The sequence below is a fragment of the Felis catus genome, chromosome D1 (genome assembly GCF_018350175.1).
Source record: "Felis catus isolate Fca126 chromosome D1, F.catus_Fca126_mat1.0, whole genome shotgun sequence".
In the NCBI taxonomy this organism is placed as follows: Eukaryota; Metazoa; Chordata; class Mammalia; order Carnivora; family Felidae; genus Felis; species Felis catus.
In genome coordinates, this window is record NC_058377.1 from 7,430,287 (window position 1) to 7,452,725 (window position 22,439).

The 22,439-nt window shown below is 38.0% G+C and overlaps 1 protein-coding gene across 1 annotated transcript in view; it reads left to right on the forward strand.

The window, feature by feature from the left end:
- DDX10 (DEAD-box helicase 10) overlaps window positions 1-22,439 on the forward strand; it is a 278,794-nt gene that overhangs the window by 233,997 nt on the left and 22,358 nt on the right. Inside the window, exon 17 of the mRNA XM_011286334.3 lies at window positions 8,454-8,593. Coding sequence (XP_011284636.1) covers window positions 8,454-8,593 — 140 coding nt within the window. The remainder of the gene's footprint in view (window positions 1-8,453; window positions 8,594-22,439) is intronic.

A 22,439-nucleotide genomic window follows, 5' to 3' on the forward strand; every position in this document is an offset into this window, starting at 1 on the left:
ATAGATATATTTCTGAGCAAGAACTCCTCAATTGTAGAGTCCAGAACCCTTGATCAGAGTTGGGGATTCGAGTGCAATTCAGCCAGTGTACATATTAGAAGTGCAGAAAATACCCACCTTGACCAGATACCAAAGAACCGAGTAGACACATCAGCCTTAGGCCAAAGCCCAACGTTTCCGTTATGAAATAAATTTCCAGCAGCTAGAAACTGAAAATATTCTGAAATATTTTAATTAGTACACCATCGTCATTAAAAAGTGAAGGAGTCAGGCTATTAAAATTTGGAATTGTGGTTCAGGAGCAGGGACCTGTCAGCACTGTCAGCTACTCCTGTGTTTACCATGCTGTGCGTGTGTCTCAGTAGATAGATGCTGACTTTCATCCTTTAATATCATTAACCTTTTTGTGCTTCTAGTTCAGAAAAATCACTTCCATAATTTCTTCACTCAGGCAATTCGTACCTGGGATTTATAGCTTGGGTAAATCTCAGAAAATCAGTCCATCCCTAACTACTGAAGATGGTTGGCTGTCTTCATCAATCAGAATCTTTATTTTAAATTTCAAAACTATGAAGTATTAATGCTTTCTTAGAAAGTTATTTTGAAGTTTTATTAGTGAGAACAAAATGTGTTTTGAATACATCATTTTTCTCTAAAATTTTGTTTTCTTCACCACTTTTACATTCTTTTACAGGATCAGAAGTAGTTTATTATAAATTTTGGAATTTTCCCCTTAGGAAATTTTGATGTGTCAAAGCTGACATTCTGCTTTTTTAAAAATATTTTTTAATGTTTATTTATTTTTGAGAGAGAGAGAGACAGAATACAAGTGGGTTAGAGTCAGAGAGAGGGGGAGACACAGAATCCGAAGCAGGCTCCAGGCTCCAGCTGTCAGCACAGAGCCTGACGCAGGGCTCGAACTCATGAGCTGTGAGATCATGGCCTGAGCTGAAGTTGGATGCTCAGCTGACTGAGCCACCCAGGTGCCCCTAGGAAAGAATACGGACATTAAATAATGAATTCACTCTAGGTGTAGCACTGAAGAGAAATCCACAAGAAATTTTACTAAGGATGATGTTTAGAAATGTTTAATCTGAGACTTGATGACTTGGAATTAACCACGTGTGATATAATAAAAAAATCTATTTGGTTTTGTTCTTGGTTCTGGACATTGAACTTCTAAAATCCTTGGAATTTCCTGAGTGATAGGAGTATTTTATTACTCATAAGGAGCCCCTGTCCAGCACACTTGAGTTTATGTTCACGAGGTAACTCAAGGAGGAGTCTCTAGATAGCTTCAGAAGGGGACTGACTGGTCACCAGAAAGAACGCATGATTAGAGGGTGGGAACTTTTAGCCCCACCCCCCATCGCTTGGGAGGAAATTGGGCCTAGAAATTGAGTTATAAGAACTCATGAACATGGGGCACCTGGTGGCTCAGCCAGTTAGGTGGCTGACTGTTGGTTTTGGCTCGGGCCACTGTCTCACGGTTTGTGGGATTGGGCCCCTCCTCAGGTTCTGTGCTGCTGTCACAGAGCCTGCTTGGGATGCTTTCTCTCTTCTCTCTTTTCTGCCCCTCCCTTGCTTGGTCTCTCTCTCTCTCTCTCTCTCTCTCTGCCACTTTCCTGCTTGTGCTCTCTCTCTCAAAATAAATAAACATTAAAAAACAAAACAACAACAAAAATTCTCCAACAGCAAGATTCTAGGAACTTCCAGGTTGGTGACTATGTCGACATGTAGGAAGGTGGCCCACCTGGAGAGGGCCTGGAAGCTCTGCACCCCATCCTCACTCCATACCTTGCTCTACGCCTCTCTTCCCTTTGGTTGTTTCTGAGTTGCAACCTTTAGAATCAATAAACTGGCAGTCATAAGCATGGCAGTTCCCTGAGTTCTGAATCGTTATACAGAATTATGGAATGTGTGAGGAGGGGGTCGTGAGACTCCCTGAATTTGTAGTTGGCCGAGGGGAAGCACAGGTAATTTGGGGGCCCCATCTGCAGCTGGCATCTGATGTGTTGGCAATCTTGTGGCACTGAGCCCTTTACCTGTCGGTTCTCTGCTAACGCTGCATGGTGTCAGAGTTGAATTACTAGGACACTCGTTTGGCACTGGGAAATTGGTGTCGAAAGGATACCACGTTTGGTGTCAAAAACCACCATACACCAGGCAAGGGGAAGTGGAAGAGGAGTCCGTGGAAAAATACCTGGTGGGAGGACATTGAGGTGAGAAGGGGCTTGACTTGGTCTAGGACCTGAAAGAAGCTGTGTCCTAAAGGTTGTAAGCAGGTGATAGACACCGTCAGATTTGAAACTTAAGAAAAAGCAACCACAACATTCTAATTACAACATAGAGAATTGATGTGACCAGAGAGAGGGGAAGAATGGTTCTGGGGAGTCTCATGAGGAAGCTAGTGTGGGGTTGCACGCAGGAGACCCTGGAGATGTACTTGGGAGACCAGGGCATTCACAGCGGAGGTGGGTGCATGCAAGTTGCATGGAAAGCAGTGCTCCATGTTTTAGGAAGCTTATAAAATATGCCCCCTTCTGAAGAAATGTTTGTACCAGCAGCAAATCCAGAGATTTTTATGGGGGAAAATTGAGATTCAGGGTGATACAGGAGAAGACCTGTACATCCAGGTTCATGTGACCTTGGTTAAGTTATTTTGTCCTCTAAATCGCAGTTTTATCAATTTGAAAACGAGAACAATGGTTACCTTCTTACTTCATAGGGCTTGCGAATCACATAAGAGGAAGTACGTCAGAGCCTTTGTGATTTGTTGTCGGAGTGCGATGCTTCGCATCTGTGTTTCTTGCCATCCTCAAAACCAAAAACAAAATAGAAGTCAGTTGAGTTACATTTCTTTTTCAGATATTTTCTTCTGTCCTACTTATGATTGAGTCTTCCAAGTAACTATTTTAGGAAAAGCCATTCTTACTTTAGGTGAAATATTTTCCTCAGAGGTTCTGAAATTGTATTTCAGGAACAGCCGGTTCATAGAGGTGACCCTGATCTCTGTGTGAGGCCTTACTTGTTGGGCCTTAAGAGAGAAGAGAGGAGTGCAGGTGTGACAGTAGGGGTTCTGGTTTTGTTTTGAGCTGGGGTTGGGGAGAAGAGGTGAGAGAGTGATTAGCTAGGTGCAGGAGTGCTTTCCTCTTTCAGCCTAGAAGTAACTCAAGAGAAGCATGTTGACAGTCAGGATCCATAGTCAATCAGCTACATGTTCAGGGTCCCATAACTTGAAGACTTCGTTCTGTAAGCTATTAGGCATTTAGCAGGGCCAGTGGAGTCCTGTCACTGTTGCTTGGCTATTCCCCAGAAATAGCAGAACCTGGCTTTCATGCTAACGCTTCTCCATGGGTAACTATCCTAGAACAGTTCGTTTTATGGTCAAGGTAGGGTATAGTCAAGTGTCTCATTCACTCTGCATCCCCAGAACCTAGTCATGTGGACTTGAATAAAAGTGTTTTTGTAAGGCATCTTCACAGTATTTACCAAGTTGCTTTTTAAACTGTATTTGACATATACCGTTATGCTTCTGTGCACATTGATTCCCAGGAATTATTATTATGTACCCATTTAGTCCACAGAACCTGATTGGTTTTCTCTCCTTAACATCTCTCAGGCCTGTCCCCACCTCCACTTCCATGGCTACTTTCTTCCTTGAATCCCTCGTTCCACTTGGATTATTATAGTTTTTAAATTGATATCCTACCTTCCAACCACCCTTCCCATTGCTGTCAAGGTGTAGCATTTCTAAGGAAAAGATCTAATTACTTTCCTACTAAAATGCTTAAACATTCCCTTTGCCATAAGTTTCTAGCCATGGGGTCCTAACACACAGGGGTACATCAGAGTATTTGTGTTCTCACAAAGGTGAACCCAAAAGGAGATAAAAATGAGTATAGTGCCTTTTTTATAAATATTCTTTTAAATGATTTGTGGAACCACAAAGAAAGACAAAATCAGCTACATCTTTTTTTTTTTTTTTTTGCTACCTTCTATGCCTAGAAGGAGCATACTTCTAAACTAGACCTCGCGAGAAAGACACGAGAAAGTACTTTTCTCCAGAATGCTTTCGTTATGGCACTACTCCTAGTGACTTTTATTTATGCTTTGTATTTGTTGTAAATGATAATGTTCTTGTTTAGTTTTTAATAAATTGAAGGCATCAAAGAAGCACATTATATTTTCATATTACAGATTTATAGTTCTGTATTTCTGACTGTACAAAGAATGAGCCAAATAAGAAAGATCAATATAAAAATGCCTTTTTTTCCATCATCCCTACATTTCTAGTAGTTTGAAATTGTGTTTTCTGAAAGGAGTGATTGTGAACTTAAATTCATCTGTCATTGTCATGAATTAAGGTGTCATTGCAGTACAGACAGTATAGTATAGGCATCAATGCTGTGATTGTCTTATAAATCAGGAAGAAGCAGAACCCAAATGTTGTTAATTGGAAGAGTTATATTAACACAAACTTTCATCATTCTGAGTATTTTCCTTCAAATAGTTAAGTCTGTACGCTGGAGTATTGAATGAGATATTTATACTGAGTCTCACTGTCTAATTTCTTTCTCCTGTTATAGATATCTTATGGCCACGTGCTTTATAATAAATGCTAAAAGAGCATATTAAATGGTATTAGGTGTTAAAATGCAGTTAAATGAAATATTCTGCTTGAAGTGTCAGAGCATAGGTCTCATGCCCACAGAGCAGGTGGAAATTAGAGTTATTCCCACCCACAAGGAAACCATAGAGAGAGTGAGCCTAACTCTGCTTAAATCCTTGGCTGAGTGTCACATTTTATAGGCTCATAGGAAGCCAGGCTAAAAAAGTAGCAATTGGAAGCCATAAGGACAATACAGAGATATAAGCAGCCGAGCACCCTGAGTTGGAGTTTGTGGTTTGAATCCAAGTAAGATAACTGCCTAATAGAATATAAATCCAGTAGTCCTCAGAAAAATGGGACAGAATTCAATTTCCATATCAGCCATGTCTATTTTTCTACAAAAATACTAGAGATGGAGTTAGGCAGGAAAATGTGATCCATACTGAAGAGAAAGGCATTCAAAGAAACGATTAGGCCAGATTTGAATTAAAGATTTCAAAGCAGCTATTTTAAATATGTTCAGGAATTAAGGTATGTTCAGAGAATTAAAGGAAAGTATAATATGAATGGATAAGCAGAGAGATGATCTCAGAGCAATGGAAACTAGGAAACTATGTTTAAAACAAAACAAACTTGGGGCACCTGGGTGTCTTAGTCGGTTGGGTGTCTGACTTTGGTTCAGGTCATGATCTCACAGTCTTTGAGTTCAAGCCACACATTGGGCTCTGCACTGATAGCTCAGAGCCTGGAGCCTGCTTCAGATTCTGTCTCTCTCTCTCTCTCTCTCTCTCTCTCTCTCTCTGCTACTCCCCAGCTTGCACTCTGTCTCTCTCTCAAAAATAAAATTAAAAAAACAAAACCAAAAAAAACTTGGAAGTTCTAGAACTGAATTACTTTAAAAAAAAAATTGCTGGATGGCTTCAAAAGTACTTTGGAAATATCGGAAGAAAGGAATAGCAAACCTGAAGACAGGGTAGAAATGACCCTGTCCAAAGAGTAGTAAGATAGGTGCCTGGCTAGCTCAGTTGGTAGAGTGTGTGATTCTTGATCTCCAGGTTGTGGGTTCGAGCCCCACGTTCGGTGTAGAAATTTCTTAAAAATAAAATCTTAAAAACAAAACAAAAAAACACAAAAAAATTGAAGAAAAGTGAACAAAAGCTCAGAGAACTGTGAAGTAGGCCAATATACGTGTCCTTGCAATCATGGAAGGAGAGATGACAAAGAGGCATACAAATATTTGAAGAAATAATGGCCAAAATTTTCCCAAATTTAGTGAAAAACATGAAATGATAGATCCAAGAAGCTTGCAGAGCCCCAAGAAAGACGAACACAAAGAACACCTTGCCCCAGACATAATATGGTAAAACTCTGTGATGAAATGTTTGAAAGCAACCCGAGGAAAATGATACTTCTTGCTTGCATTTCAAGGGAAAAATCAAAAATATTTGCTATTAACCATAAAATATGAAGAAAATATTTTGGAAAGCTTGTATCCACCAGTAGCTTCCCCATACTTTTTTTGCAAGGCACTTCTTATGATATCACTGTGATATTAACAAATGTGACCTAAAAAAATATTGTATAATAAAACGTGTCAACATTTCAAGATCCATGTAAGGAAGATCTGCGTACTTCATTGAACCAGTATTTTCCAAATAGCTGATGCATGATGTTATGCAATCATTCACTGGTAAAGGATATGTTCAAAGTGAAAAGTAGACCAATGGATTTTAATGTAATAGTACAGAATGGCTTCAGATTCTGCATTACAACTATTTGTTAAGAACCGGAGTGCCTGGACGACTCAGGTGCTTGACCATTCTCTTGATTTCAACTCAGGTCATGATCCCAGGGTTGTGGAACTGAGCCATGCCTCAGGCTTCACGATGAGTGTGGAGCCTGCTTAAGGTTCATAATCATTCTCTCTCTCTCCCTCCCTCCCTCCCTCCGTCTCTCTCTCTCTGACACTTTCCCATCTTTCTTTCCCTCTGCCCCTGTTCCCTGCTCATGCTTGCTCGCTCTCTCTCTTTCTCTCTCTCTCTCAAAAAAAAAAAAAAAGTACTCACCAGGGTTTGTGTTATCAAAGAAAAGTCAAGTGCAGTTACCTGGAAAGGCTATTAAATGACTCCTTCCTTTCCTATCTCAGAGAGACTGGATTTTCTTCATATACTTGACCTGGAACAATACACTGTGAAGGCAGAGTACATTTGGGCCTCCTGGTGTCTTCTTTTAAACTGGTTATTAAAGAAACTTGCAAAAATATAAAACAGTGTTCTTTTGTTGTGGGAAATTATGGCTGTTTTTCATAAAATATGCCACTTATGTTAATATGTAGTGAATTTTATTGTTACTTTTAAATTAGTTTTTTTTAATCTTAATTTCTAATACAGTAAATAATCCACGTTCACAGAAGATCTTTGGAGTCTTTCATACTTACTAAGTGTAAAGGTGTCCTAAGCCCGAAAAGTTGAGAGTCGTTTTGAGTCTGCTCTGTCTTCAAATTCCTTTGAGAGCATCCGACTGGAAAATTGGAAAGATCTTGTAGCCCAGGAGATTAGTGTTTTTGAGCATATGATGATATTCACTTTTTGTTGATATCCTTGATTATTTTCAAGTAAACCATATAGTCTGCTGTGGAGGATGCTGCTTACTGCTTCTGATGACAGCCCTCCCCAATTTTGACATATTTTTTTCAGACCTGTTATTGTCAGCAGGGAGAGTTACCAGGAAAGCAGTAGGGGCCTTTTGCAGTGGTGACTAATCCTTCATTTTTTTTTCTTCTTCTTCCTTTTGTTGTGTTTAGAGGTTATCAAGGGAGAGATGTTCAGAAAGTGTTAGAGGGCCTCTATGGCGGCCTGCACCCTCACTTGCTGTGCTATTCTGAGTTGTTATTCACTTTCTGGGAAAGAACATTAAACATTTGAAAACAGAATCATTGACGTTTGTCTCACATGGTGTGAAGAAGAATTATAAAGATGGTAACGGAGAGAATTTCATCCAGAATTTTTTTTTAGTCCTACTTATAATCTGTTAAATGCATGTGGCAATGCTTGGTTTTGTAACCGAGTAGACAAGAAGCACAGTGTGCCAGAAATAAATTTTCTATAAGGGTGGTCATTACATAAACGTATAGTAAGTTTATTTTAACATTATATTACTTTGTTCTTTGACAAAAATAACCCACTATAAAGTAAAAGCAAAAAAAGCCCACCTACGTACCTGCTTGCATGAAACTGAATTATTCCCAACCTCTTCCATGTATTACTGCATTTCCTGTCTCTTGGTATTTCTCTCCTTTTCCATTGTTTTTAGTGACTTCATACTTATACTGGAATTTAGAACACTCGTTATTAATGAGCTTACATACTGATTGTTAATTTTAACACTTAGGTTACTGTGGTCATAAGGCCATCAGACAACAAAGGAGTTCCTGTACCTTCTCTTCTGGCCTTTTATATTTTCACGTAATATTTTTGGGAAGTTTGAAATTCACTTGTGTGTGAACAGGAGCACTAAGACAACTTTATTTATACTTTATTTCTACTTTATTTCTTTGACAATTAAGTTCTGTGAAAAATAAAATTTTTCTCATGTTGTGCTTAAGGGACTTAATGGTGATTTACTTTCTGAACCATATTTTCATTGTAATTTTGAAATGACATGGGGTTTCTTTCTCTTTGCAAATGATTATCATTCGGAAAGTCACATAGAGGCTTTCACCAGAATAGAAGGCTTCAATTTAAGGCTCTTAATTAGAGAAGTATTTATTTGGGTCTAGAAATAAGACTTGATTATTCATCAGCTGTTTTCTTAAACCACAATTTCCCTTGTGTTTTCTTAGGCCAGAGATGAAGAGGAAGCTTTTCTGGATTGGAGTGATGATGATGATGATGATGGATTTGATCCAAGCACACTTCCAGATCCAGATAAGTACAGAAGCTCTGAAGAATCGGACAGTGACGATACGGAGAATAAAATTAGGTATGTTTTTACTTCTAGTAGCACTAAATATATGACTCTTCTCCTTTGAATCCAAAGGTGTGTAGAAACCAACGTCGTGTAGTGTTCTCATTATTTTAGGGGCTCTCTTATTATTTCTGTAATCACTGTTAGTTGTAAGAGTGTTTTAATAAGAGTTGTTTTTTTCTTTCTCTATTCTTCCCGTCTTTCTCCTTCTGGATCCTTTATGCATAAGTACTGGATGCACTAGGGCATATTTAATGCAAACAGAGGCAGAATTTTATTTCGATTCACTGTCAAAGGACTCTTGAGAGTGTTATTAAAAATTCTCTCTGAATTTTGAAAAAGAGCAGTTATACTTTCATATTCTTTGATATAAAATTAAGTAACAAATACATAGAACAGTGGAAAACTTAAACATAAACAGTGCTTGACCAGTCCTCTCAATTTAAAATCTGTTCATTTGCAATGTGGATTTATTTGCGACCATGCCAAAAACAGATGGAATGTGATCAATTGAATAATAGTGTGATTTGCTCAGCATTTGTTTTCATAGTACTGTGTATTAGATTGAATTGAGATTGCATTGATTTAAAAGTTGCGGGCACTACACTTCATGGACATTCTAAGCCAATGAGCCTCTTTAGGCAGAAGGGAGACACTAATGACAGATGAAGTCATGACAGATTGAAGGAAAGCTTGACCACTAGCTGGAGATTTTGGAGTTGGAGAGAGAGGCCACAAAGAGCTAGAATCTGGTTTTGAGTAAGACCATTATGAAAAAATCTCAAAAAAAGATTATCCTCTAAGGAGACGGTGCTGACAGGGGACATTTCAGAGTTAATCTTTATTTTGATCTTGTGTTTGTTTAAACATAGAATTATTTTTATAATACTGAAATGACATCTAAAGTGCAGTCTTCCCAAGTGATACCAGAAACTTGAGATATCAGCCTTTGGACAGCTGGGTAGTGGACATAATAGCAGACTAGGTAGTGGACATAGCAGTTTCAATACCACAAGAGGCACCAGAGGTGAAAATAATTTGATTATGATTTAAAAAAATATTTAAACGTGTGTCAAAAGGGTTAAATAGCTTCATTTTAGGGCATAGTGCTGATATTGAGCTTTGAGGGTGAATATGCATACTTTGCTTCAGAAAGTTCCTTGGTATACATGTTGAGACCTTGATGAACTATCAGTATGGTTAAGTGTGCTGTCCCTTAGTTCTAAAATAAATGTCCCTTTTTCAGAGTTGGTTTGTGGGATCTCCATTTTGATAGATGTGATCTAACTCAACATGTATGGTTTGACATGATTAATTTCTTTTGAAAGAGAGAATTGAGTTGAGTAAAATTTAAAGATTTTAATGGATTTACTCAACAATTCATGAATCAGGCAGCATCCTATTAGCAGATACAGAGATCCTCCAAAGGGCTTTAAAAAATGAAAGGTATAGGTAGAGGAGAGCAGGAAAAGGATTTTTTTTTTTTTTTTTTTTTTAATCGAAGAGTGGATTATTTCAGACAAGGTCACCTTCCTGTTGGGGATGGAAATGGTCTTTTGGGCAGATGACCTCACTAGTGCTGACCAGGTGATTCCATATTGACTGGCTATCGGTCACATTCCTAGGAGAGACTGAAGCTGCAAGTAGGTTAAATATCTTGGTTTGCTGATATGAGGCTTGGCGCAAGTCACTTCATTTTGGGCATGTTGTCTCGTCTTTAACTTGGAACTGTTTCTGAATAATTTTACTTTCTGGAGAGAACATTCATTGGTTCTTACAGTTTGTTGTTCAACATATTTTGCATATCTGTCTAACATACCTTTAAAACACAGAACCAACCTTTGAAGTTTTTTTCCTAACATTTTTTTTTATTAAATTTTTTTTTTCAACGTTTATTTATTTTTGGGACAGAGAGAGACAGAGCATGAACGGGGGAGGGGCAGAGAGAGAGGGAGACACAGAATCGGAAACAGGCTCCAGGCTCTGAGCCATCAGCCCAGAGCCTGACGTGGGGCTCGAACCCACAGACCGCGAGATCGTGACCTGGCTGAAGTCAGACGCTTAAGCGACTGCACCACCCAGGCGCCCCTTTCCTAACATTTTTTATGATAGCTTCTGGATCATCCTTAATCTGTGTGCAGTAGAAATTTCATTTCATTTTTCTGGCATTTCTTACCCTCGTAGTGACATTGCCCTGCTACCACCTCGTTAATACGACTTGTTCTCTAATAGCTTCATGTGTTTCATCCTCTTAGCCTGTAAATGCCTCAGAGGTAGAAACTGTCTTTTGTACCAACACATGCAGCTCTTGCCTCTACTCCTGTGTCCAGTGTTATGGTCATAGGCACAACGAAGGCCCTGAAGTATTTGAATCAATTAATTGACTGATAAAGGAGATTTATAGAGTGAAAAAAGAGAAGTATAATTATAAGCAGCTATATGATTGGCCCTAATAGTTTAAATGGTACAGGAGATGATAGAATAGACTGTTGGAGCAGCCAAGTTCAGATAGTGTAATAGTGAGGGAAAAGAAGGTCAGAATACCCTGAGATGCCAAAGCATCTCAAAGAAGAATGTTCATATGGAAAATAATTAAGCATTCAATGAAAATTAAAATAGTTTTAATTTGGGGCACAGCTAGTAAGTCTGCTTTAACAGGGATTGAAAGGCATTGGTAAACTTGTCTTAAACTGAAGAAAAATTGTCTTTTTTTTTTTTTTTTAAATTTTTTTTTTCAACGTTTATTTATTTTTGGGACAGAGAGAGACAGAGCACGAACGGGGGAGGGGCAAAGAGAGAGGGAGACACAGAATCGGAAACAGGCTCCAGGCTCTGAGCCATCAGCCCAGAGCCTGACGCGGGGCTCGAACTCCCGGACCGCGAGATCGTGACCTGGCTGAAGTCGGACACTTAACCGACTGCGCCACCCAGGCGCCCCGAAAAATTGTCTTTTGTTGAAGAGTATCATCAGCAAGGACTAAGGAACTTACCAGCAGTTTTGTTTTTGTTTATGATAACAGTGATTATCTAGTCTAATACTCTCTTCTTGTAGATGAAGAAACCAAGGCTTTAAGGGATAAAATAATCTGTGATCACAATACTAAGTTAGGGGCAGATCAGCATAACCTATGTAAATCACATCGACTCTGTAGATCTAATACTCCAGTGAAATTGTATAGAATTATTCCAGCATTAGGACGGGTAGCTTCCTTCCAGTTTTGTGTCATTTGGGTAAAGACTTGATCCATGAACTAACTGTAGGGTAGGTTTGACTAAATTGTGGTTTCCCAACTTCCAACATTACTGACATTCTGGCCCAGATAGTTCTTTGTTTTGGTGGGTTGGGAGTGATTGTGGACTGTTAAGCATCTTCCCTGGCCTCTACCACCAGTACTGCCCCAGTGCTTCTCCAGTTGGGACAACCAGAAATATTTTCAGACATTGCCGCATATCCCTCAAGGAGCAACATCTCCCACTGGACTAGACCCAGGATGACAGGTCCATATTACTGGTGGTTGATCTCTCCATGCCCCATCTAGGATATATTCCTTTCCATTTAGCCCAAGAAGTCATTCTCAGTATGGCCTGTTTCAGTCTGCTGGGATTCCTACCCAAGGAAAAACCAATTTGCCATTCTTGAACAAAGACAGGATGTGGGGTAGTTACAAGTAACAGCCTATACGTGAAATTCCTATTTATGCTCTACTTCTGTTTTTCTCCCTCTTCCCTTCTCTGTTAAAATGACCTCCATGAAAATGAATAAACGTAAAGTAAAACCAGGATTGTTTTTAGATAAATAAAAGTATTCGCAAGTAAATCCATATACACTACAGTTTTGACAGTAGTAATTGCCGTTGCTACTGCTATTTATAATATTAGCACTAATGCACTTTTACTGTCTTGCTCCAGTTCGGCTGCGTCTTTTTTCCTTTGCCTCTCATAAACAAGAATAGATGCTAGGATTTTGTGATGTCAGCTTTAGAGGGCTCTCCTGGCATGTTCCCAGGTTTTATTTGCTGCGCTCTTCTAACCTCAGCTCAATAATTGCAGGAACAGTGAGTGTTTCAGCTTCTTGGTCATCTTCTCTCTCCCAGTAGGTTATTCCTTGGTTATTAACTTTGCATTTTCCAATACGAATTTACTTTTATGGGACCAGATAGCACCAATTAGAAAATGGCTATTAGTCTCAAAGTAAATAGCATGAGCTAGTTTCTTTGAAAGTTTCCTCTGGGTATTTCTTTTTCCTTCACTTCACTGACACCCATAAATATTCAGCATGAGTAACACTTTTGTCTCTCTACATGGAAAGACACTTAAGTCAGTAGGAAATAGGCAAAAGAGAGCCCAATGTAGTGGGGAATGACTGAATCTGGGGTCAATAATTCTTCCTTAGGGAGGCGTGATAGTGTTTTAAATAGTGTACCTCCGTCTTCTCAGCACAGTGCACAGTGCAGAATTTAAACCATCCTTAACCCTCTGTAGAATTATCAAAATTGTCAGCTCTACCACTGATTCCCAAGGCGCTCTGATGTACAAGATTTGGCTCCTTTAAATTAGAATGACAAAGAGAGACCTCTTAATAAATATGATCCCAGGGACAATGAAAATAATGTGACCTTGAGAGCTCTAAGAATGCTCTCATTAGTAGCTCATTTATCCTCAGAAAGAGAGTTGTGAAATAGGAGGAACAGTACTGTACCTCATGGTACAGACGAACGTCAACTGGCTCAGCAGCAGCAGCCAGAACTCCATCACAGGCTCTAAGCTTTTGTGTGCTACTTTTGAAAACGGAGAAGAGAAAGCTTGCTTTGACGCGGTGTGTTTTCTTTCCTCCTCTTACACATTGGCCCAAGCTGTGTTTTACCCTGTAGCTTTCCTTCTGGTTCCTCCTAACCGTGGAATTAGCATAGGTAGAGTTACTGCAGCGTGTTAGCATCTGTCATGGTCGTCAATGTTGTTGTTGTTGTTGTTGTTGCTATAATAGAACAGTTTGGTAGGAGACCTGGCTCTTTGCTGCAGGGGACTTTGTGACATCACAGAATGCAGTGGTCTTCTAGGAACTGCACAGAACCATGTTCTTGCCTCTAGTGAGTTTTGATACAGAGGAAGAAAGGTAAAGATTTCAGAGGAAGAAAGACCTCAAATATTATAATTGTTTTTGTGCTACTAAGTGATTTTTTAAATTTATCTCCCCAACAGGCTGTATATACAATGTATTTATACTGCTTTCACAATAAAAATATTTGGCCATGTTCTATATGTGGTGCCGAGAACTGGAGTACAAACCTTCTGTATTATTTCAATCACATTCTACTTATTTAAGAATTAAAAATGTCCACTTACCTGTTAATCTCCAGCTTGTTGTAATATTTCTTCCGTCTATTATTTCACCTAAGAATTGTTTAGTAAGTTATCATGTGCCAGGCGTAGTGAGGGCAGGTACAGAGGATAAAGCATAAAGAAAAATCCCTTTCCTGCTGTCACAGTTTTTAGTTCGGCAGAGGTTACAGACAGCTCTGCATATAATTACAAAAAATGTGGTGGATACCTGCTGTGATCTGTGCCCTGGGGGAGGCAGTAGGGAGCAGGGTAAGTAGGGGATGAGCATAGAGAGCAAGTGGTGTCTAACCTGGGCTTGGTGAATCTAGAAGAGCTTCCTGAAGGGAGTGACATCTAAGCTAAACCTGAAGGAAGCTTGAAGTCTTACCCGAGCCAGAGAAGGTAGCTTGCCCTTCTAAAGAGTGAGGCAAGAGTATCTTTAACTGTATTCCAGTTGAACTCTTCTTTCAATAACATTGTTCCTTTTAGCTGTGCCTAACAAGCTGAGAGATTTGGTTCTGAGCATGTAATATAAGATTAATTTTTGTGTATCTGGTAGCATTCATCATGTTTGGTTTATGGCCATCTTCATGTGAATTGCTAATGATGAAAATCTGCAAAGTAGTGAATACGATGAAAAAGAAGCAACTGGGGTGTTCAAGATATTCATTATCCAGTCAAATTAAGTTTTTAATATTTATAATCTTGACCTTTTTCAAAAAAAAAAAAAGGAAAGAGAAAAAGGTTGTGGTTAGACTTTTACTGCCTAATATTTCAGTGTTTTCTTCACAGACCACCGTCCCTGGCCATGGCAGATTGCTTTATAAAGAATTGTTATATCAGTGGAGTGTTTGTTAGATTATTCTGGGTGACATAAGACCCATTACATCTTTAATTTGTACTGAGACTATTGGCATAATTTAGACATGATAACTTCTATATGGATTGATGTCTTTTCCTATGCAGAGTAAACGGTTTTACATCTACTCTCAGGAGCTGTTCTTTTTGGCTTGTGTGATACAGCTCTGCATCAAAAGATTGATGAAGGATTTTTACCTGTTTTTTAATTTGTTTGAGGTTTTGTTTTATTTTTAAACTGTGTTCCATTTTGGGGCTCCTGAGTGGCTTCCTTGGTTGAGCAGCCGACTTCGGCTCAAGTCATGATCTTGCGGTTTGTGGGTTCGGCCCCGCGTCGGGCTCTGTGCTGACAGCTCAGAGCCTGGAACCTGCTTCAGATTCTGTCTCCCTCTCTCTCTGCCCATCCCCCGGTAAACGCTCTTTCTTTCTCAAAAATAAATAAACATTAAAAAAAAATTTAAACTGTGTTCCATGTTAGTTTTCTGTTTTTGAGTGAACTTGCATTTCTTTAAGAGTTCTGTCCCGCATGAAGGAGGTGATCCACGTTAATCTGTATGGTTTCTTCTCATGTTGCTTTATGATATTTCTTCAGTAAATCTTGCTTTGCAACTTTTCTGTTAAGACTTAACAGTCGGCTTTGTAATATGTGAAAATGCTCTCCACCTGCAGTAGAAATGTATATGACTCAGAAATGAATTTCTGGGTAAGGAAAGTGCCTGGAAAGCATTTTCATTTCTTTTTAACTGTTTTTGGTTGGGACTGGGTATGGCATATTACATATTTTATATGAATTTTAGAAGAATTGTTGGTGTTGAATCTAGGGGAGGGTTATTTAAAAAAAATTTTTTCCCCCTCAGGGTCTAGGTGATTATGAAAAGAAAAATACTATTGACTGCAGTTTCCATTTACTTGAATCCCTGTTCGTTGGTGGATCCAGTTGTGGGTGGCAGATGGGGAAAGAAGTCAGCTCAGCTTAATGATATATTGACTTTATTGTGTGCCTGCCATTCTTTTCTTTTACTCTTTTTAACTTCAAGAGATTTATCCCTGATTGCAATATGCCTAGCAACTTTCAAGGGAAAAATCTCCATTATCTCTTCTTATTTGTGAAGTACAAAGTTCTATGAACTATTGAATTTCATAGGGCTTTGACTAGAACTCAACATGAATTGTGGTTGACAAGAAGTTAATTTAATTTAGTTTTACTCTCTTTAAGTTGTGTTCATTTTATCTTTCTCCTTTTTGACATTGCCCTAAAAACAAAACCCAACAGAATATCCTGAGCGGTGTGTAGCATGAATGGAGAAACTTGTAAGGCAGATTGTTGGGTTGGGTGTGGGGGAAAGCAGTATCCTTTATCTTGGGACTTACAGGGGAAAGGGTGCTACCCATTGAGGAAGGAAGGTGTTATTTTCTGGGGTGGGGCTTAGGATGGGGAAGATGTATTTGGAAATTTATGAGGTTTAGGTTTAGGCTAAGGAGGTTTAGGAGGCTCCCAGCTTGACCTTACATACAGTCCCAGTTTTTGCTCTATACTTTCTGTTTCTCTGTCATTTAGCCACCCACTGAATAACTGTGACTCACTGAAAGTTGGGACTTTGTCATGTTTCAGGAGTATTAAGATCTCTAAGAAGGTGGATGAATGGCCTGGATGCCAAGAAGCCAAGAACCATGTAGCAAGGGTAATGAACCATCTAGGAGGGCTCTCTTGGCTGCTGCCCAGAGTGTGGTACATGGCAACTTCGTTTTCACTGAAGACTGTTGAGAAGGACATATTCTTAGGGTGATCCTTTTCTTCATTTCACATGACTTCATGTAGAATGGATTCATAACTAATGACTGTATGGCATTCCATTATTTATACACTGTAATTTCTTTATCCACTCCCCTTTTAGAATTCTAGATTATACCCATGCTTAGGTTTTTTCGTTTGTGTTGTTTGGTTTTGTTTACTTCTGTTTCTGCCATTGTGAGTATTTTTTTAAATTGAAGTAAAATTGGCATGTAGCATTATATTACTTTCAGGTGTACAACACTGTTATTTAACATTCATATGGGATACAAAATAATTACCACCAAAACTCTAGTCACCATCTATCAACATACAATTGACCCCCTTTACACATTTCCCCTATCCCCTAACTCCCTTCCCCTCTGGTAACCATCAGTCTGTTCTCTGAATCTTTTGAGCTTGCTTTAGTATTCTTTTGTTTGTTTATTTGTTTGTTTGTTTGTTTGCACATATGAGTGAAATCATATACTACTTGTCTTTCTCTGACTTATTTCACTTAGCCTTATACACTCGGGGTCCATCCATGTTGTCACAAAGGGCAAGATTTTGTTCTTATTTTTGGCTAATAGTAATCCATTGTGTATTTATACTACATCTTCTTTATCTGTTTATCTCTTGATGGTCATTTAGGTTTTTTTGTATCTTATTGTAAATAATGCTGCACTGAACCTATAGCAGTGCACATACCTTTTCAAATTAGTGTTTTTGTTTTCTTTGGATAAATACCCAAAGTGGAAAAGCTGCATCATATGGTAGATCTGTTTTGGATTTTTGAGGAATCTCTGTACTGTTTTCCATAGTGGCTGCACCAGTATACATTCCCACCATCTGTGTACAGGGGTTCCCTTTTCTCCACATCTTCGTCAACACTTGCTATTTCTTGTTCTTTTGATAATAGCGGTTTTTACAGGGGTGAGGTGGTATCTTATTGTAGTTTTGATTGCAGTGATTACTGTTGTTGCATATCCTTTCATGTGTCTCTTGGGCATCTCTCTTCTTTGAACAAAAGATCTATTCAGATCTGCTATGTTTAATTTTTTTTTATTGTCAAGTTGTAAACGTTCTCTATTTTGGATGGTAGCCCCTTACTGGGATTATCTTCTCCCATTCAGTAGATTGCCTTTTCATTTTGTTGATGGTTTTCCTTGCTGTGCAGAAGCTTTTTAGTTTGATGTAGACCATTTGTTTGCTTTTGTTTCAATTGCCTTTGAAGTCAGATCTACAAGCACATCATAGAGATTGATGTCAAGGAGCTCACTGCATAAGTTTTTCTGTAGGAATTTTATGGTTTCAAGTCTTCTATTCACATATGTAATACATTTTGAGTTAATTTTTGTGTATAGTGTAAGATAGCAGTCTAGTTTTATTCTTTTGCTTGTGGCTGACAAGTTTTTCAGCACCATTTATTGGAGAGACTGTCCTTTCTCCATTGTATGTTCTTGATTCTTTTGTCCCAAACTAATTGTATATATGTGGGTTTACTTTGGGGGTGTTAGTTCCATTCCATTGGCCGATGTGTCTATTTTTGTGTTAGAATGGTATTGTTTTGATTACTATTACTTTTAGTGTAATACTATTACTATTACTTTTAGTGTAATTGAAATTAGGGAGCATGATACCTCCAGGTTTGTTCTTCTTTCTCAAGATTGCTTTGTCTCTTTGGGATCCTTTATGGTTCCATACAAATTTGAGGATTATTTGTTCTATTTCTGTTAAAAATGCCATCAGAATTTTGATAGGGATTGCATTGAATCTATAGATTGCTTTGGTTATATGGACATTTTAACAATACTAATTCTTCCATCCATGAGCATGGAATGTCTTTCCATCTATTTGTGTTCTTCAAATTCTTTCATTGGTACCTTACAGTTTCTAGTATTCAGGTCTTTCACCTCCTTGGTTAAAAATTTTTTCTAGGTACATATCTTATTCTTTTTGATGGAATTGTAGATGAAATTGCTTTCTTAATTTCTCTTTCTAGCAGTCCATCATTAGTGTGTAGAAATGCCACACATTTCTCTATAGTGATTTTGTGTTCTACAACTTTGCTGAATGTATTTATTAGTTCTAACAGCTTCTTGATGAAAATCCTTTAGGATTTTCTATAGCATGTCATCTGCAAAGAGTGACAGTTTTCCTTTTTCCTTTTTGGTTCTTACTACTTCTGACTTTTATTTCTTTTTCTTGCCTAATTTCTCTTGCCTATATCACTAAAAGTGCTATATTGAATAAAAGTGGTGAGAGTGGGCATTGTTGTCTTGTTCTTGATCTTTAAGGAATAGCTTTTGGTTTTTTGCCGTTGAGAATGATACTAGCTTTGGGTTTGTCAATATGCCTTTTATTGTGTTGAGGTACATTCTCTTTATACCCACTTGGAATGAGAGTTTTTATCATAAATGGATGTTGAATTTTGTCAAATGCTTTTTATGCATTGATTGCAATGATCATATGATTTTTTATTTTTCATTTCATTAAAGTGTTGTATCTTGTTGATAGAGTTGCAGATGTTGAATCATTCTTGTATCCCCAGAATAAGTCTCACTTGATCATGCATGGTGTGTGATCCTTAATGTATTGCTGAATTTGGCTTGCTAAATTTTGTTGGGAATTTTGGCATCTATGTTCATCAAGAATATTGGCCTGTGAGTTTCTTTTTTGTGTGGTGCCTTTGGTTTTTGAATCAGGGTAATGGTGGCCTTATAAAATGAGTTCTGGAACATTCTCGCCCCTTCAGTTTTTTGGAAGAATTTGAGAAGGGTGGGCATTAAATCTTTAAATGTTTGGTAAAACTCACCAATGAAGCCATCTGGTCCTGAGCCTTTGTCTGTTGGGAGGTTTTGCCTAATGATTCAGTTTCCTTACTAGAAATTGGTCAATTCAGATTTTCTGTATCTTTGTGATTCATTCCTTGAAGATTGTGTGTTTCTAGGAATTTATCCATTACTTCCAGATTGTCTACTTTGTTGGCATATAATTAGTTTCTTGGGGTCCTTTGTATTTCTCTGGTATCAGTTGTTAACTACTCTTTCATTTCTGATTTTATTTTTTGAGCCCCTCTCTTTTTTTCTTGATGAGGCTGGCTAAAGGTTTATCAATTTGTTGATCTTTTCAAAGAACCAGCACTTAGTTTCATTGATCTTTTCTGTTGTTTTAGTCTTTATTTCATTTATTTCTGCTCTTATCTTTATTATTTCCTTCTTTCTACTAACTATAAACTTTATTTGTTGTTCTTTTTCTAGTTGCTTTAGGTGTGACGTTAGATTGTTTGAGATTTTTTCCATTTCTTGAGGTAGGCCTGTATAGCTGTGAACTTCCCTGTCAGTACTACTTTTGCTGTATCCCATAGATTTTGGTATATCATATTTCTGTTTACATTTGTCTTTGGGTAATTTTTTATTTCTCCTCTGATTTTTTTTTTCAGTGACTCATTGGTTGTTTACTAGCATGTTGTTTAACCTCTCTATGTTTTTGTGGTTTTGCTCATTTTCTTCTTTATACCATTGTGATTGGAAAAGATGCTTGGTGATTTAAATTTTTGAATTTATTGAGACTTGTTTGTGGTCTAACATCTGAGCGCTCCTAAAGACTTCCATATGTACTCGAGAAGATTCTGTATTCTGTTGCTTTTGGATGGAATGTTCTATATATATTTACTAAGCTCATCTAGTTTAATGTATCATTTAGGCTTAGTGTTTCTGTATTGATTTCCTGTCTGGATGATCTAACCATTGATAGAAGTGAGGTGTCATGGTCCTCTGTTCCTATTATTGTATTGCTATCATTTTCTTCCATTAGGTCTGTTAATACTTGTTTTATAATATATTGGTGCTCATATGTTGGATGCATATATATTTATAAATGTTATATATTCTTGATAGATTGACCCCTTTATCATTATGTGGGTCTTTGTCTTTTATTACAGTATTTGTTTTAAATTTGTTTCTCTTTTTTCTTTTTTTTTTTTAATTTTTTAATGTTTATTTATTTTTGAGAGAGAGAGACAGAGCGTGAGCAGGGGAGAGGCAAAGAGAGAGGGAGACACAGAATCTGAAACAGGCTCCAGGCTCTGAGCTGTCAGCACAGAGTCCAACGTGGGGTTTGAACTCACAAACTGTGAGATCATGACCTGAGCCGAAGTTGGACGCTTAACCACCTGAGCCACCCAGGTGCCCCTAAGTCTGTTTTTCTGATAGGAGTTTAACTACACCAGCTTTCGTTTCCATTTGCCTGGAATATCTTTCTCCATCCCTTCACTTTCAGTCTGTGTGGTCTTTACTTCCTTAGTTAATTTTTAGGTAGCATGTAGATGAGTCTTGTTTTTGATTTTGTTTTTAATCCATTCAGCCACTCTGTCTTTTGATTGGAATATCTAGTCTTTTTGCATTTAAAGTAATTAATTATTGATAGATATATACTTACTGCCATTTTGTTTATTGTTTTCAGGTTATTTTTGTAGTTCTTCTTTGTTCATTCTTTTCTTACTCTCTTCCCTTGTTGTTGATGAATTTTTTTAGTGTTAGGTTTGGATTCCTTTCTCTTTGTTTTCTGACTGTTCTCTAGTTCCTCTATTCTTTTATTTTTCTCTCTTTTCTTGTGGTTTGAAGGCTTTCTGTGGTGGTTAGATTTTTTTCTCATTTTTTTGTGTGTATTTACTATAAATTTTTGCTTCCATGAAGTTCACATATAATACCCTTTGTATAGAATGGTTGATTTTTGAGTTGATGGCCTAAATTTGAACACATTCAAAAAAAGTTTATATTTGGAGAGAGAGAAAGAGAGAGCACAAGCAGGAGAGGGGTAGAGGAAGAGTGAAAGAGAATCTTAAGCAGGCTCCATTCCCAGTGCAGAGCCTGACATGGAGCTTGATCTGCAAGATCATGACCTAGAGTCAGACACTTAACCAATTGAGTCACTCAGGTACCCCAAAAAGTATATGTTTTTTATCCCCCCGTGTGCATTGTGTGTGTGTGTGTATTATATAATATATATAATTTTTTAAATTTTATTTCTTAGAGAGAGAGAGAGAGCAAGCTGGGGAGGGGCTGAGAGAGAATCCCAAGCAGGCTCCACACTGCCAGCACAGAGCCCATTGTGGGGCTTGAACTCACGAACCATGAGACCATGACCTGAGCCAAAATCTAGAGTTGGTCGCTCAACCAACTGAACCACCCAGGCACCCCTGCATTTTATATTTTGATATCACATTTTACATCTTTTTATTTTATGTGTCCTTAACTAATTATTGTAGTTTTTGTTAGTTTTACCACTATTATCTTTTAACCTTCCTACTTGCTTTATAAATGATTGATCCCCGGTGTTGTCTTTCTTTTTTTCTTTTTTAATTTTTTTTAATGTTTCTAGTTATTTTTGAGACAGAGAGAGACAGAGCATGAGCACGGGAGGGGTAGAGAGAGGGGGAGACACTGAATCTGAAGCGGGCTCCAGGCTCTGAGCTGTCAGCACAGAGTCCGACGTGGGGCTCGAACTCACAGAGTGTCAAATCATGACCTGAGCTGAAGTCGGATGCTCAACCGACTGAGCCACCAGGCACTCCTATCCACTGTATTTTCTATATATTTGCCTTTTCCTGTGAAATTTTTACTTTCATATATTTTCTTATTATGAATTAGTGTCCTTTCTTTTCAGCCTAGAAATTCCTTAAACATATCTTGTAGGTCCATTTTAGTGGTGGTGAACTTTTAGTTTTTGTTTACCTAGAAAACTCTTAATCTCCCCTTTAATTCTGAATGCTGTGTTGAGTAGAGAATTTCTTAGTTGGAAATTTTTTCCTTTCAAAAGCACTTTGAATATGTCATGTCACTTCCTTACCCCAGCAGAATTTCTGCTGAAAGCCTTATGGGGTTTCCCTTGTACTTAACAGGTGTTTATTCT